The sequence below is a fragment of the Xenia sp. Carnegie-2017 genome, unplaced genomic scaffold (genome assembly GCF_021976095.1).
Source record: "Xenia sp. Carnegie-2017 unplaced genomic scaffold, XeniaSp_v1 HiC_scaffold_22, whole genome shotgun sequence".
Taxonomy (NCBI): domain Eukaryota; kingdom Metazoa; phylum Cnidaria; class Anthozoa; order Malacalcyonacea; family Xeniidae; genus Xenia; species Xenia sp. Carnegie-2017.
Window position 1 is genome coordinate 6,864,664 of NW_025813485.1, and position 17,148 is coordinate 6,881,811.

At 36.2% G+C, this 17,148-nt stretch overlaps 2 protein-coding genes across 3 annotated transcripts in view; one reads left to right on the top strand and one right to left on the bottom strand.

The window, feature by feature from the left end:
• Window positions 1-17,148, bottom strand: part of LOC124445678 (cytoplasmic dynein 2 heavy chain 1-like) — an 85,494-nt gene that overhangs the window by 58,741 nt on the left and 9,605 nt on the right. Inside the window, exons 12-18 of the mRNA XM_046996428.1 lie at window positions 16,586-16,829; window positions 14,859-15,008; window positions 12,459-12,661; window positions 10,377-10,532; window positions 9,818-9,929; window positions 9,394-9,564; window positions 8,535-8,693 (exon numbers count right to left, since the gene is read on the bottom strand). Of these exons, the coding sequence (XP_046852384.1) occupies window positions 8,535-8,693; window positions 9,394-9,564; window positions 9,818-9,929; window positions 10,377-10,532; window positions 12,459-12,661; window positions 14,859-15,008; window positions 16,586-16,829 (1,195 nt within the window). The remainder of the gene's footprint in view (window positions 1-8,534; window positions 8,694-9,393; window positions 9,565-9,817; window positions 9,930-10,376; window positions 10,533-12,458; window positions 12,662-14,858; window positions 15,009-16,585; window positions 16,830-17,148) is intronic.
• Window positions 3,864-8,088, top strand: LOC124445683 (steroid 17-alpha-hydroxylase/17,20 lyase-like). Of its 2 annotated transcripts, none has more exons than XM_046996434.1 (2): window positions 3,864-3,920; window positions 5,938-8,088. In XM_046996434.1, the coding sequence occupies exon 2, from the start codon at window positions 5,948-5,950 to the stop codon at window positions 7,436-7,438; it is 1,491 nt and encodes a 496-aa protein (XP_046852390.1). In that variant the 5' UTR covers window positions 3,864-3,920; window positions 5,938-5,947; the 3' UTR covers window positions 7,439-8,088. The 2 variants fall into 2 exon arrangements, with proteins under 2 accessions (XP_046852390.1, XP_046852389.1); XM_046996433.1 differs by lacking the exon at window positions 3,864-3,920 and adding an exon at window positions 5,218-5,305.

Here is a 17,148-nt window from a genome sequence, read left to right on the forward strand (position 1 = left end):
AAAGTTTTTGAATTTCTTGCTCGCGTTCCACTAAAATGCTGTTTTTATTTAGCGTACTTATTGTAGACAATCTGAAAAGCGATAACACATTACTTATAGTATGCTATATACGTCACAGGAGTATCAAATTATTGCATATTTTTGTATAACCTTCACATAGTGAAAAGAATACATACCTCAAAAGGACTGCTTGGTGCTCCTGCCACTTTATACTGAACTATATGCGTCACGGTTTTAAATGCTCTGGGTGGCATAACTCGTTGTTTTCTTTCTGTCGCATGACAAACTAAGCACTCTACTTTGAAACGCTTTGCTTTTGGTGGCATTTGTCACGAAAGTATAAACTGTATGCGAAAATATCGTTAGACAGCAAAACTACCAGAACATGTAATGTACCAAGCTAATTGTGCACACGTTTACATACTAAAGCTAAAAGGGAGTACAGTCAAACCTGTATTAAGCGGACACCCTAGTAGTCCGGCGGATTTGTGACAGAATTGTGGGTTTTGGGTTAAAAACACGAAACTTGACCCATTTGTAATCTTTGGCATGCTGAATAAAACTGGCTAGGGACCCCAGCGTGATTGTGCCTGTAAACAGAGTAAAACGCTTCCTAAATATGACGTCATATGACGTTACCAAATACTTTCCAAAATCGTTGTTTTAAGGTTTAAAAGAATTAAATTTTGTACAGTTATAATTTTGACATGATAAACAAAACTATCGGTGTGATTGTACTTCACTGTTTTAACAACAGTGAAGATCGCTACCTTGCTAACGCATTACGTGACGTCACTAAAGCATTTCAGACTTCTTATACGTCTAATGCAGAGACGTATTCACAACATAAAGTGCAAAAAGTAATAGTGAGTGATATTAACACAACGTGAAAACATTTGGAAGCTTTCTGGATAGTGGTCCACATAATTGCAAATTACAAAGGTGGTGAATGCTCTGTTGACATACCCCAAACATAGCCAGCTTCGTATACACTTCTCTTAACAAATGTAACAGAGAATATCTTGTGGGCGGAATACATTTGACAGATTTACCTTTCCGGGTGAATAGATCTTTGCGGGGTTTGGTAATGGTCGTACACGAGCTTGTGCGAACGTGCATTAATATAACAAAACGCTCAATTTGCGGAAGTGCGATTTCGACAGCATGAAGAGAAGGGCGTTTGCTCATTAATTAAACAAAGGAGAAAAAACAAAATTTGACAGTTAGTTTTATGCCTTTCGCTGCAAATGTTGATGTTTGGTCGCATCCAGTAAGTGCGTGAAAGAATAAAAATCCTGTCAAACAATCAGGACCCATACGTCGTGAAAATTCATGGATTGGTAGATAACGCAGATGTTTTCCAGTGCCAAACACCACCCAAAACTCGTCTAATTGGACTTCTGGAAAGAATGCCACAAAAATGACATCAGCATCCGTGTCTACAGTCCTCATTAACTCGACGGGACGATGCACTGCAGCATCAGCTGCATAGAGGATAAGCCTGGTGACGGCCAATGTGAGAGCATGTTGACAATTGCAGCACCATCAATCATGACAGCCTTTGCATGTGAAGATTCAGTTTAACAGTTTCGTTCTACTGAGCTTTCTAGACATGTCAGCCAGACAAATTGTTTCGGTGACCTCAGTTTTCCGAAGTGCGAGAGAGATAGGGAAAATCCTTGATTTTTATGAGCAAAGACTTTATTCTGGTCATCATTGCGAACTTGACAAGAGACGTACAATCTTAAAAATAAAGCATTATGAAGAGACGATGTTTGGGTACATTCCTATAAGCTCCTGCGATGTTTCAAAATCAAAGGATAACTCCAAAAAGTTCTGGGCCCGATCTATCCATCTTAATAGCTATATCTTGTCTTCCGTCAGTCCATTTGCGCCTCCGTCACCTTTCACAATCTTGCTGTTTTGTTCGTGAGCCTGGTCAATGGGAATTTCTGAAAAGCGGCGTTGGCTCTTATTCACCGCAAAGTTACCCTTGTTGAGTTCCGACGAGACTAATGGAGGTAACCACTTAGTGTTTGCCAGGTCAAGAATATGAACAGCCAACCATCTAGCATAATTTGTGTGGTCAAGTGCAAAAAACACGAAACTAAAGACTAACAAAATTCCTTGTAAAGCTGGAAGTAGTTTTCAACAGTGGTGTAGCCAGCCCGCAAATTTTGGTCCTGCTATCTCAATTTCAGTACATTAATATTATTCATTTCTTTATAAATCTATTGTTTTTTTGGGAGTGAACACAGAAAAATTAACATAGCAGGAACAAATTTGCGGGCTGGCTACGCAACTGGTTCTCAAGAAATGACCTTACAAATTCCAAGATAGCAAGTTCGTAATCCAGTGTTAATGACTAGTAATGAAACTGTGGAACTCATTTCGTCTGTTTCGTTCAGCATATCAAAGAATGTGCCAAGATTGGTAGTAACTCAAAACTTGCAATTTTGATGATTAACTAGCGACGCAACATTTTATAAACAGCGGTTTTTACTTTTCACACGTACAATCACACTTATATCTACAGTCTGTTTTCTTTTGCAAGTCAAAATCCACAACTGTATCTGGTTTTGTGCTTTTAAAAACTTAAAACAAAAATTTTGAAAATTTATTAGTGACGTCACTGTACGTCATAATTTAGGAAGCGTATTTTTATGTTTACAAACGCAATCACGCTAGGGTCCACTTCCAGTTTTATTCAGCATGTCAAAATCTACAATTGGGCCAAGTTTGTCGCTTTTAACCCAAAACCCACAATTCTTCAGAAAAAGGCACAAATCCTCCGGACTATAGAGGAACGGAGCGGTGTCGTCACCAGGCCTCTCCCGGTTAAAAATAACGCAAATGGTAAAAGCAACAACTAAACGGCGCAGATATATTTAGGAATGACTTTAGTTAATAACAAAACTGAGAAATATTTTTAGTAATATTTAGTAATATACAGTAAGTAATAAGTGGCTAAATGATGATGTTGCTGTAATTTGATCTCTTCTAAACAACGACAATCTACATTTGACATTGATAAGATATTCGTGTTAAAAAGACAATTGCCCAACATAAAAATAAAGCCATTTTTTTAAAGTAATTATTTATTACTTGTAATGTTTCGTCTTTACACAAGACATCATCAGAGAGGTAGTTAATGTGATCAAGTGTGCGTTCATATTTAAATATTAGAAGTGTAGTTATGAGTGTTAGATTACAGTGAGGTGTGATGAACATGATATAAATGTATATAAAAATCTTATATAAAGTATGCGTGAAACACTGATATGGAATGTGAAATGGACACAAAACGTAGTGGGATATTAAAAAAGTTCGAGTGGTATGGAACTGCCTTGGACATTCAGTGTAGGTGTTAGATTTGAGATCAGGAGGCTTTCGTGGATCATTATTAAGTCAGGAGTGTAAGGTGAGGAAGAGATGATAGTAAAGTCGTGAAAGGAAACTTTGTGACCTGATATGTTGATGTGAGATAGGATGCTGGATTTGGTAGGGTATGATGACTGTTTTCCTATCAGTGGCGTTTTTCCCATCTCACATCAACATATCAGGTCACACAGCTTACTTTGACGACTTTACTATCATCTCATCCTCACCTTACACTCCTGACTTAATGATCCATGAAAGCCTCCTGATCTCAAATTTAACACCTACACTGAATGTCCAAGGCAGTTCCATCCCACTCGAACTTTTTTAAATGTCCCACTACGTTTTGTGTCCATTTCACACTCCATTTCAGTATCTTCACTCATACTTCATATAATATTTTTATATACATATCATGTTCATAACACCTCACTGTAATCTAACACTCATAACTACACTTCTAATATGTAAATATGAACGCACACTTGATCACATTAACTACCTCTCTGATGATGTCTTGTGTAAAGACGAAACGTTACAAGGTAGGACTGCTTGGTGCTCCTGCCACTTTATACTGATATGCGTCGCGGTTTTAAATGCTCTGGGTGACATAAGTCGTTGTGTTTCTTTCTGTCGCATGACAAACTAAGCACTCTACGTTGAAACGCTTTGCTTTTGGTGGCATTATTTGTCGCGAAAGTATAAACTGTATACGAAAATATCGTTGGACAGCAAAACTTCCAGAACATGTAATGTACCAAGCTAATTGTGCACACGTTTACATACTAAAGCTAAAAGGGAGTACAGTCAAACCTGTATTAAGCGGACACCAGTCCGTTCCCCGAGGGTGTCCGCTTAATACAGTTGTTTATTTCACAGAGGTTCTCGTCACCAGGCCTATCCCGGCTAAAAATAGCGTAAATGGTAAAAGCATCTAAAAGCAACAACTATACGGCGCATATATATTTAGAAATGACTTCAGTTAGTAATAATAATACTGAGAAATATTTTTAGTAATATTTAGTAATATACAGTAAGTTATAAGTGGCTGTCCGCTTAATGCAGGGCCGCTTAATACAGGTTGGATTGTATGCAAAGTTGTGACAATGGATTTGCCAGGCGGAAAGCGAATTCTTAGTATGAAAAGAATTCCCCCAACATGAAACTTTTAATTTGGCCATGGAGAAATACTTTTACTAACAGTAACGTTTCTTAAGTTAAAGACGAAACGTTATTGTTGTTAAAAGTATCTATGCATGGCCATATTGAAAGTTTCCAATTGGGGAGTTATTTTCATACTAAAAGAAGTGTTCTAAATATGAGTCATGTCCTGTACGTAATTGTGATATGACTTTAGGTCTATTTCAGCGCGTTAATGAGCTTATGCATGCTTTGTCTTCACAGCGCGTGCTTGTTCTCATTTTTATATCCGTTGACGCACAACCGTGAAAGAGCGAATGAAAGAGAGTGTTGTATATTGAAAGGAGAAATTATGAAGCATTTCGTACGAGAAATGAAGACTTGCATGCATTGACGTCAAGATCTTTTTTAGGCGTGATAAGTCAATTATAGAAGTAATATGCACTCGTGATCTTTGAACATTACAAGTTTTATTTGCTTGTAATTAAACGAAATAATTTTTCATTGCGTTATAAATGACTAAATTCAAGCAAGGCTAATCACTTACCCATATTCTAATCTTTTGTGAACGAAGATTACAAAGATTAAGAGCGAATTTTCCGAATATTGCGTAAAAGAAGAAACTTGAGGGTGCCCCCCTTGGGTACGGCCCCAAGTAAGTTCCTGACTGGCACTCAGTATAAATTCCGTTTGCTGAGCTCTACGTTTAAATCGTACTGTCAAGCTTCGTGTTCACATCGAAGAAAGCAAACAATAAAAGAAACGCAAGAGCAGATACAAATTGAAGGTAAATACCGTATGTTGAAGCCGTGGTTATTATGTCTATCATCTGCGAATTTAATTAAGACATACAACAACATCAAAAAGCTGAAATCATTGCAATGCACAGTAAAAAATATAGCTTTGTAATTTAAAACTTCGTTAAAAATGTTAGGCCTAAAACGATTATCTTCTATACCCTAGTGACAAGTGTATATTTGGCGAACGCTAATTTGCTTTGCAAGCTCATTTGTAAACATGCCTTTCGTGACCGTATGTAACCACTTTGTAGTTATTTGCCATAGTAACTATTACTTGGTAAAATAATTCTGGTTTTAAGAATGCTCCTTTTCAACAACTACGGGTAAGGGTTTGTGATAAATCCCTTTGGTTGCAAGTATTAGTTGTGGTTATTAAATCTGTCGTCGATCTTCGTCTATTTATAATCCATCTACCTGAATTTCCCAATGTAAGTAAATAGAAGGGGAAAATACTCATAAACAATCGACTTTATCTTTAAGTATTCTCGACGTACATATAGTAAATTTGCATAAATTATTACATTGCAAACAGTTCAAATATTGTCACGAGAGACTGTAGAATAAATTATCATGGTTGCAATGATATGCTTGGCTATTCTTACATCTTCTGTCTCTTTAGAGAAACAAAAATGATAACTGAAGCTGTCGTAACCCTGCTTCTTTTCTGGTTAACATGGCATTTCCTCAAAACATACTTAGAAAGACGGAACATGCCTCCAGGACCATGGCCTTATCCACTAATTGGTAATCTTGCCAATCTGGAATCGCAGTCTGGCAAACCTTTCAAGAAACTCAGAGAAAAATATGGCGATATTGTTAGCGGCACGTTCACCATGAGATCTGTAATAGTTAGCAATAGTTCTCTTGCTCGAGAAGCCCGCCTTGGCTTAAATAAAGATATCACTGTTGATTCCTCTGATGTAAGCATATTCCCTTCGAATCGTATGGTAGGTGTAAACGATATTATATTCTCCAAGTTTGGAGAAAAATACATTTTTCGAAAAAAGGTATTCAAGTTAGCAATGCATATGTTTGGCGCAGGAATAGACGCCGCGGAAAAGAGAGGAAATCACGCAGTAAGATTGACTATGGAAAAGATATATTCTTTAAACAATCAAGCATTTTCCCCTAAAGATATCATAGCCTCAGCAATACTTGTTCAACTTTGGCAGTGGCTCACCTCAGAAGAGCTACCACTCGACCATAATGTAATCAAACTACTTCTTGAATTCACAGAACTTGCAGCGAACGTGGATTATTTCGCCTCAATGTTATACATAAAGATACCATTCTTTGAATATCTCCCAGTTGAATTTAACAGGCGAATAAAGAGAGCGCAAGCAATAAAATCCTCAGTTGTCACACCAGTATTTAATTCCCACCTGAAGACATTCGATGATGGTGTAGTTCGTGATATGACAGATAGTTTAATCCAAGCTTATAAGAAAGAAGAGTCAAAAACTTTTAAAAAAGATATTGGACGTATAGAAGATATTAAAGAACTAATGATTGATGCCATCATTGCTGGTTCTGATACAACATCATCAACATTATCTTGGCTTATACTTTATATGGTATTATATCCTGAAGTTCAAGAGAAAATCCACGATGAGCTTGACCAAGTGTTAGGGAAAGATAAACAGCCTTCCTGGCAAGATGTGACTCTTTTTCCCTATCTGCAAGCTACAATATGCGAGGTCATGCGCAGAGTAACTCCCATTCCAGAGACAGGAGGAATCACAACCAAAGACACAGTCATCGGAGGATATCATGTACCCAAAGACACTCTTGTTCTTCTGGATTTATTTCAAATACACACGAACGAGCGCGAGTGGCCAGAGCCTAACAGATTCAAGCCTGAACGTTTTCTTACTGATGACGGAAAATTTGTTGGTTGGACAAAACGCAGTGCCTTTATGCCGTTTGGCCTTGGAAGAAGAGAATGTGCTGGCATCGCGTTTGCAAAAATCATGTTGTTTACATTCGCTGCGACATTATTACATCGATTCAAGTTCGAGTTACCCCAAGGAGCAGAAAAGCCAAGTGAGGAACCACAAACTTTGGCCATTGTGGCTTCTCCAGCAAACTTTAAAGTTGTGGCAAAGCAACGTCTCATTTAATTATTTGTTGATTAGTGTATTACTTGTTTACGACAAGAAACATTGACGGATTGAACTTGATTAGAGTTATCATCATTGTACAAATGACTTCAACTAAATTAGTCAACACATGTGAGTGAAACAAAAGTTTTTTTAGTTTAAATTGTTTTTAACTTGAGACTATGTTTTCTAGTTTATACAAGACAACGTCGTTTTAAAAAACTGTGCTGCCTAGAATGTGCCATGGTACCAAAGGAGGCTTTTTGGTTCCAGGTGAGAGCCAGCAAAATTGTCTTTATTTTCAGACATAATTAAAATTCCAACGACAGCATTTAAAATTTCCGTGTATAGATGGCCTTACATCCAAACACGGGCTCTCACCAATCAAAGCACGCGTTTCACATAATTTATTTTAGAAACTCAATTCTATGTAAATTTCTTTAGTAAGTCCAAACAAGAGTAGACTCGCATTGATAACGCAATAAATTAAGCAAGTGTTATCTAATCAAGCAAACGTTTCACGACATTTGTGTCCGGTTGCACAGGGCTGCCCAAACAATTTTTTAGCCTGGGGCGAAACTTTTCGAAAATGTTAATTAACATAATTATAGTAGCGTAACAAATTTACTTTATTAACTCCCTCTTATTATACTCGCACTTATTTTCCCAGCGATGTATTGTTGTTTTTATTTTGCCTGAAGAAGCCTTGGACGCATTGGGCAAATTCCCCTCTTCCTTTTCCCCATCCCTTTTAATCGGCACTGCGGTTGCGGGTTGCATTAACATTTGCTTTCACAAGTTGAAGAACTTTTTTGAAAATGAATTTCCGGAAGAAACGGCCGCAGCTCGATGTATTTTAAGAATTTCGAGTTTTCGTCATTCATGTCGCATGATGCATTATTTTCAAAGGAAAATAGCGACTCTCCTTTGTCCGAAATGATTTTACAGCTTTATATTAGGATAATATAAAAGCCTATGAAATGAAAGCATTATTCTTCCCTCTCAACGAGAAGGTAACAAGAAAAATTCCGAGTTTTTTCTTTGACCAAACATTCGTTTTTGTAATACGAATGAACACATCATTCCCACTACGTATGAGCAATCAAGCCAGACATACCTGGTTAACAAGATCCTTCCAATCTTTGATGATGGAAATTTCTTTACCAGAGGAATCCACGTACACAGTTATCGAGAAAACGGCTCCCGCACCCCACAACTCCAGTTCACGAAGCGCTTCTCTAATGGATACCTCCCCCTGAGCTCGACTATTCAATTCCTACGTCACACAAAATATATCTTTGAAATACACTATAATGCAAAATATCCAATGATTTAGAACCTAGTCTTCTAGATGTCTAACTACCGTGTCAAGGTGAGCCAAGGACGCCATCTTGAAAGGTGGCAAAAAGCAAAACACAAAATGAAAAATAAGCTAAAACAAAATTTAAAAAATCCATCCTATCGAACATTTCAAGAATTAAACCTAGACTATCAACTTTGCCACTCTATATTAACTCAGCAAAAGTAGATATTATTCGTAAATATCGTCAGTTCTGCCACCTTTCAAGATGGCGGCTTGACTCACTCACTACTATACAATATCGGCGGAATCAGATATCTAGTAGATTGGGTTCTAGTTCATTGAAAATACGCAAAAGATCCATCAATGGCGAATATTCGAGCAATACGATGACAGTTGCATATACGATGACTTGAAAATCACTCCGCTTTCAATTTATTAGGCCACTTTCAAAACTACACGGCTAGTTTGTATTTTTCCAGCGAAATAATTTGGCTTTCGCGCAACTTTTTTAGTAATGATAACAATCATCATGTCAAAGCCAACGTTTTTCATGTCATGTCATAAATATACCACATATATAATTCAAAGAGCAGTTATACAAGTTGCCCCATTTTTAAGACATACTTCAACCATAGTCGTGCAAGAGTTTTGTTATTTAGCTGTTGTTGAATACCTTAATGGCGTCGGCATTGGCGATGATAGCGTCAGCAACTTTCATGATATCACCAAAGGTAAGTTTTTCCAATATTGTTCCTTTGGGTAACATTAACAATCGGAACATGTCTAACCAATGATCTGGTGACAGCTGCTCGCCTCTGACAAACTTCAGCAACGGGTAAACGATCTACACGTCATGATTGTGTTGAAATAAAGACATTTAAAATAAATAAAGTGATCCCTGTGTCCGCCACTAGTTACAAAATAATATAAAATTATCAATTCGACCTATCTAAAAATAATATTGTTCTTGGGCTTAAATGTACTTTTTTGCTCTTTAAATAGGTTTATCTGATACCATCACTACTTTCCAGAGCGGTAATAAGCCTTGTTAATTAAATCTTTACTATTCATAGTAACAACAAATACTTTAATTTTACCTTGTATTTATCAATTTCTTTCTGTAAGCGAACTGTCATGGTAGTTGGTTCGCGGGTTTTAAGTTCATCTGTCCAAAGCATCAAAAATTCTTCGAACTTATAGGTTTGTCCCCTGCAAGAAAATGAATGTAATAATACAAATTTGTATATGTAACACAAACATCTGTTTACGCACAAGTTGTAGAAGTGTGTATGTGGGGTGGGAGGGGGAGCTAAGGGCGAGGAGAGTCCTCTTCAAAATTCGAGGTTGCGAGGCACTTCTGATTCTAGAAAAATCATAATTTATGAGGAACATTTTCGTAAATAGTTTCAATACTATTCAAGAAGTAAAATGAAGTTAAAACTATTACAATGTGGTCTTTCTGTTCTTTAAATTCTTGCAGTAAGGTCATGATGAAATACAAGCCCGTTACTGCATTATTCGTGTGTTGCACTACTTTATTTCCACGGTGAAGACAGCCAAGTACAAATGTAAAAATAAAACAAATATGCAATAGACAAAATGGTCGTAAAGAAAAAACCCCAATATTTCATTTACACTCATTGCATATCAGCTAACCTGAATGAAATCCAATCCTCTTTGGCAAGATTATCCAAACCATTACTAAACCTTTCAAACAAAATCCAGTTGGATTCATATCGCTCGATATCGCTTCTCAGCTCGTCAGCCACAGGAAACTCTGGTTCAGAGAGGTCAAAGTGTTTGCATTCAAAACTGTAGAGAGAGATTTATAGCAACGAGTTTTTATCAAGAATTTTCATGCATAGCAATGGAGGTATACATCCTTCACAAAATGTCTATCGGTATACGTTGGATAAATCACAGCAGAACGTAAAGGAATGTAACTCATGACTCAGTGACGGACCTAGGGTAAGTCAGAAGACATTATAACACCTCACTTTAGGTTCAAAATACCATTACATTCTGTTGGTTAAAAAATTTTAAAGAATATTTTCAAGGCAAAATCTTACAAATAAGATCGTTTATAAAGTATTTTCAATTGAGACTTTGTCCTGGTGACAAATCTGAAAATTGTTTTAAAGATTGCAAATACCATGGTGAATGGTAAAAGTAATAAGTTAATAGTTCCTAAAAGAACTGTTTTAAGTAAAGAGCACTAACCCAATGGTTCTAAAAGAACTGTTATGAAACTAAACGACACAATGCATTTCGGCAGACTACTCTAGAGGTGTCAACGTCTGCTAAATGAAAATGAAAATTTTAAAAAAAAATTTTATAATAATAAAATATACCCTAGATCCGTCACTGTCAGGAATTGCTAAGAAACCACAACATTAATGGTATACCATGTGTTATCATGCAATCAAGTACCAGCTTTGTACTTTTAAAACAGACAAAACAGCACTTCTGACTACACGACCATAGAAATTAAAAAAGAATAGAGACGGCAATCTAGGTTGAGTTATATAATGAATTTTTGACGATTTAAATGTTCGTATTTGGTTCTGAATTCAGGACCCGGATGTAATCACGCACGTTGCCTAACGACTACAAGATCTTTCTAAGGATTATAGATTTTTTCGAGAAATCCTTCTTCCTATGGTGTTACATTTGTCAACAACCCAACAGGCCATGTACTTTGCTATTGCCGCTTACTTTCTAATAATATACATGAAAAAATTTCTCCAATTTGATTGGCTAAGAGCAATGCAATTTTTCGTAAATACCAGTGAAAAAATGAAATACGAGAGCAAAGTACTTTTTAAAAGTACTCCAGATTGGTTAGTCAAAGAAAGAAATAATCATGATAGCTAACCAAAATAAAACATTTCAAAGGAAGGAGAGTTATTGTAAACGAAAGCAATTACAATAGCTGGCGTAAGTTTTAACTTTTAGGTAGCTAGATTTTCTTTGGCAGCCGAGTTTACAGTTGAACATTTGCAAGACATTTCCAGCCAAATATAAAAAAACATTGCTAAAAGTGAATAATTTGTTTTGGCTACTTGTGCACAATCTATGATGTGTGAAATATGTCACCGAATTGAAAAATACGAGCCGGTCCATATAAATAACTTGCCGACCGAAATGTATGTATGCTGAAGATAAAAAATGATCCGAACTGAGCAATTTTGTCATGTATATTATTAACAAGCAATAGCCATTGAAAAACTCACTTGTGCAAGTTTTTTCCAAATAGCACTCGAAACCATGTGATTACCAACACAAACAATCATCCGTCATCAATAACCGAAATTTGCAGCGAAGTTTAAAATCTTAAAACGCACGCGCTTTGCATATCTCTCTTGACTTTTACACCCTGTTCATAAATTGGCTCATTATATAGCTTTGTTTGCGTGAAACATCATCAATGCCACCTCTATTGCTCTATAAAACAGCATGCATAATTTATGCCAAGACTGTGTCGAAAAATATGATGCACATGTGAACGAAAGTCTCGTCCCTTCACGAAAAGAAAGGTTTTTTAATTTGCATCCTTTGCTTCGTCTCAAATTGGAACAGATTCATGCTATTAACATACATCAACTTCTATTTGCTCTCTTCCAATTCATTGAACATACATCAACATTCATCAACTTCATTGAACATAAGTCAACATACATTTACATACATCAACTTCATTCAACATACATCAACAACATTGAACATACATTAACATACATCAACTTCTCTTTGCTCTCTTCAAATTCATTGAACTCAGCTCTGCGTTCTTTTATAGACTTCACGGCGTTAAGGCAAGCTTCATTGTCACCTTCCATGTCGATATCTTTTGGCTTCAACTGATTCCATCTGGCAGCAAACTTATCTAGATTTTGCACGAAAGTATTGACTCTTGATTCGACGTTACTTTTCATCACTTCAACCTAAAAAGGTGAATGTATAACTATCATTTTTCATTCACATATCCAAAGAAGCGACTATATCTATATCGTCGTAAGGCAATACTCGTTAGTTCTTTGGTATGAGAGAATTTTGTGGGGAAACAGTCAATACCCTCTGATTAATGGTAGCAGGGGTTCGCACCCCTCCTCTAGATTGACCCCTGTGTTTCAACAAATTTGAATTCATGTCGTCAGTCATCTTGTTTTCGATGTTTTGTTACTTTGAGTCTTCAAAAAAGACTACTGCGTTAAATCAGCATATTCAAATAGCAACGTTACGTCTTTTAATGCAAGTTTGTACTATCATCAGGATCGCTAGCCTTTATCAGGAATTCGTTACATAAATAGGCAGTTGATAAACCAATAATATCATTTAGCTAATAAATCAGTTCTTTACACAATAATTAATTAAAATGTTATAACATAAGGATATAGACAGTTATGTTAAATTTAGACTGTACAAATGACTTCGACTTCAATTGTTTGCTTCGACACTAAATGAAACAAGGGCAGTTTCAAATCGTTACCTCAATGACTAATACCGGCCTTGCGTGCACCCACCATAAAGGTAAAATATCTAATACACAACAATAGAAATTACAATGGAAACAAAAAGAAAATGCTTACATGTCAACCGTGGACAAAAAAAAACAAGCTTGTGATGGACTTTATCAAAAATGTTTTTATTTGAGATGAATTGTCAATGGATGTCCATTTCATGATACAATAATCAAAATTAAAAGAGAGACAATGGAGAAATGAAAACATGCGTTAAAACCCCTTTATGCCAAAAGACATAGTTCTTTTAAAACTTTGCAATATCCTTGGATCATTGGTTTAATCTCTTTATTTATGCCTTGTTAGCCACCAATAATAAAATATTTGTAACATCAATTATCCATTTTCATCACAGGATGAGATCTACTTTTAACAAAAATAATTATTAATTTCAATTCAAGGAGGACATTTATTTTTCTTCATCTCGAATGACGCAATTTGAAAAGCAGTCCAGAACAATGCATCTTTGTTCCAGAAAAACGAAATAGTTTTTCTTCTTTGATCTGACGTCATTGAATGATCTTACTAGTGCGTCATGTTCAACTCAACAAGTTCGACCTTTTGACATAATCCAAGGATTGTATGTAAAGACTATAAACTTTATTTTTTTTGTCACCAAACTACACAGCCATCAAAGGTTTTTTCATCAAACTACAAGGACATCTACATATTTTTTTTCGCCGAACTACACAGACATCTACAAAAGTGATGCCGTCAAAATTGATTCTGAAGTAAGTTGAAGCTGATTAAGAAACCTGAGTTTCTTCTCCCATATTAAACGCGTGTTGCTCGTTAGACCAAAGCAGAAGTTAAAAAGCTTGCCGAAGAAAACAAATAACTGCTTTGACAGTTCGCCATGTCAGTTTGAAAATGCTTTTTAAAAGTGATCGGTCTATGACGCATATATCATTAGCTAGCTGTGTATACCTAGATATTGTTATCGTGATTAAATTAACATAAAATGCGTTGTTTAAAAAGCGATCGGTCTATGACGCGTACATCATTTGCTACCTATGTATACCTAGATATTGTTATCTTCATTAAATTAACATAAAATGGGTTGTTTCCAAAAATACTCTGCATTTTCACTGAAGGTTGATAAAACTAGAGTCTGTTAAACAGTTATGTTAGAAAAAGTCGTTGAGTACAAGCCTCAAAAAAACTTCGAACAATGTAGCCTGTTTTGTCTTGAAATATCTCAAAAACCATTCACTTGGTAAGATTTTATATTTTGGATATTCATAGCCAATATTTATAACCACTTCAATTCATAACCAACGTTGTTATACAAAAATAATTTGAACGTAGAATTGACCAGCAAGAATTTATTTTGCCTTAAACTCGATATTTTTTCGCCATGATTTACAACCCAATCCCTAAATACTTAACTACAGTGTCAAGGTGAAGTAAGGACGCCATCACGAATAGTGTGAAAAAGCGAGATTGTCGGTGAAAAATAAGTTAAAAGAAAGTTTAAAAACCACACCAAACCTCTACAACTAAATATCAAGATAGAAGAAGCACAGTTTACTCAAAGCTTGCCCACTCGTAACTACAGAATGTCGGCGGAGTCAGGCATTAAGTAGGTTAAAATTCTAGGTAATTCTTTATTGATCCATACCTGCTCTTTTACCATCAACTCGTGGCTTTCCATCATCAACTCAAGTTTGTCCCATCTTCCTTTCAATGGACTGATTTGATCAATTCCCTCTCCAGCTGTCGAACGCAGTAACTTGTTTTTGGATTCGACCTTTTCAAACAGCTGTTGGATCTTGCATTTAGAACAGAAATAAAAACATTTTTTCAAATAACTGTAATAAAAATACTAATCATAACATCATAATCATGTCAATAAAAAATACATCATAATTGATATTAAAAGACGAACACTCTTCTGTCAACAAATGTAAGGTATTTGGGTTTAAATGTCAGTAATTCAGTCACCACTACACCAAGCAAACATATGATATCAGGGTTGTCAATAAGTTTTAGAATAGGCAGGGGCATAAAGCAATGGCAATATGGCGCAGTCTAAAATAAATAGCTTTTTCACTAGTCTGGGACCGAAGCAAGAAAAGCAAAAAAATGATACTATTTGTGAATTCGACAACTAGAACTACAATGGTCAAAATGCCACGCCACTACCAAGACATTTTTTGTTATTCAGCCCACAATGCAAAGCATCTTCCGCCGCCACTGAGAATAGGTGGTTGTAGGACGAAAGTAGACGGTAAGGGCTAAATAGATGGTTGTATGACGAAAGTAGACGGTAAGGGCTAAATAGGTGGTTGTAGGACGAAAGTAGACGGTAAGGGCTAAATATCGCACAAATATGTTGGAGGGCGTCCTCACAAAAACTCAAAAAAACTTGGCATTCCACTTTAACGGTATTTTTATAAAAAAAGTCGACAGCATTGATTTGTAGATAGTACACAGATTCGCTACTATTAGAAGTGCCGTGAAGGTGTTAGCTTGTTGGTGTTGGTGAATAAAAACTTTTGTCTTGGTCTTGGTAATACTTTAGTGTTTAAAAGTTTAATGATATAATTAATATGAAATCGGCAGGAAAAATATTTATTGAAACAAATCAACATCCAAAAATGTGCTTTCTTAACAATTAGAAAATGAGCACAAAAAGTTACCATTGATGACAATGAATAACAATTGTCGACAGCTAGTTATCTTACTCTATATGTCGCCGCATGTGTAACAGTTTGCCTGGTGAAAAATTTAAAAATTGTCTTAAAAAGAGCAAACACTATGGTGAATGGTCAAATACTAACGAAATAGTTCTTAAAAGAACTGTTTACACCAGAACACTAAACCAATAATTCTAAAATAACTGTTTTTAAAGATGAAAGACACTATGCATTTCGGCAGACCACTCATCAGGTGTCAGCGTGTGCTAAATGAGAGCTTAGCATCATGCGATATTTATAGTACTACCAAAAGTCTACGTCATCTCTAAATTGAAACAACGAAGTCACCACGACAAAGTCTCTGTTTTACTGATGAGCGTTTGGACGTAATTTCAGTGAATTTAACTCTGCCACATGAATTTTCATGTCATCGATTGAGATTTATCCTGTGTTCGTGATTTTCACTCTGAAATAGCATCGAATTAAGTTTCATAGAAGTGACAAGCCTTACTAACACAGTTGCGCAAGTGTATCTCCTCATCATAGAGCAAACAACATTTTAGCCGGCGATTGGTGCCGAAGTAGACGGCGATGTATCGCCAGTGACAGGCTTCTATTGACAACCCTGCTGATATGTTGTTAAATCAGTTGAATTGTACAAATACTTTGTTGATGTCATAGAGTTGCAAAATTTGCCATACAAACTTACCTCTGGAATTTTACCACTTAGTTCCTGGTGTTTAGAATTTGCCAAACCAATTTCTTCTACAGTTTGCGGTCTGCTGGATAAGGCTTCCATGCCATCCGTGACAAACATGTCAATGGTCTGTATGTGAGTGATAGTACTACGCCGCAGAGAATTTAGCAATGCATCAAACAACTGCTGGATGAGATCGTCGATTGTCGATTTTACTGAAGCAGTGGACACCGTTATGCAGTCGACTTTAATGGACCTAACACGATGTCGAAAATGATGGACGTTTAGTTTAATACACATTCTGAAGGGAGAAATGGTGAATTTATACTGCTATGAAGACAAAACTATATAATTAGATACAGATGCATCAACAGAAAGACGTACTTGCAGAAAGGAAATATCCCACGTAAAACCAAATGCCCCATTTTTAGTAACCCTTTCATACACTTTCGATTTTCCATGCGAGTATATAAGTCGATCGACTCCTTGCAACGGGTATTTGACTCTCAATGTGTCACAAACTCTGGTTGATACACAAACGTTCAATAGAATTTTTTCCCCTCCACTTCCATCAC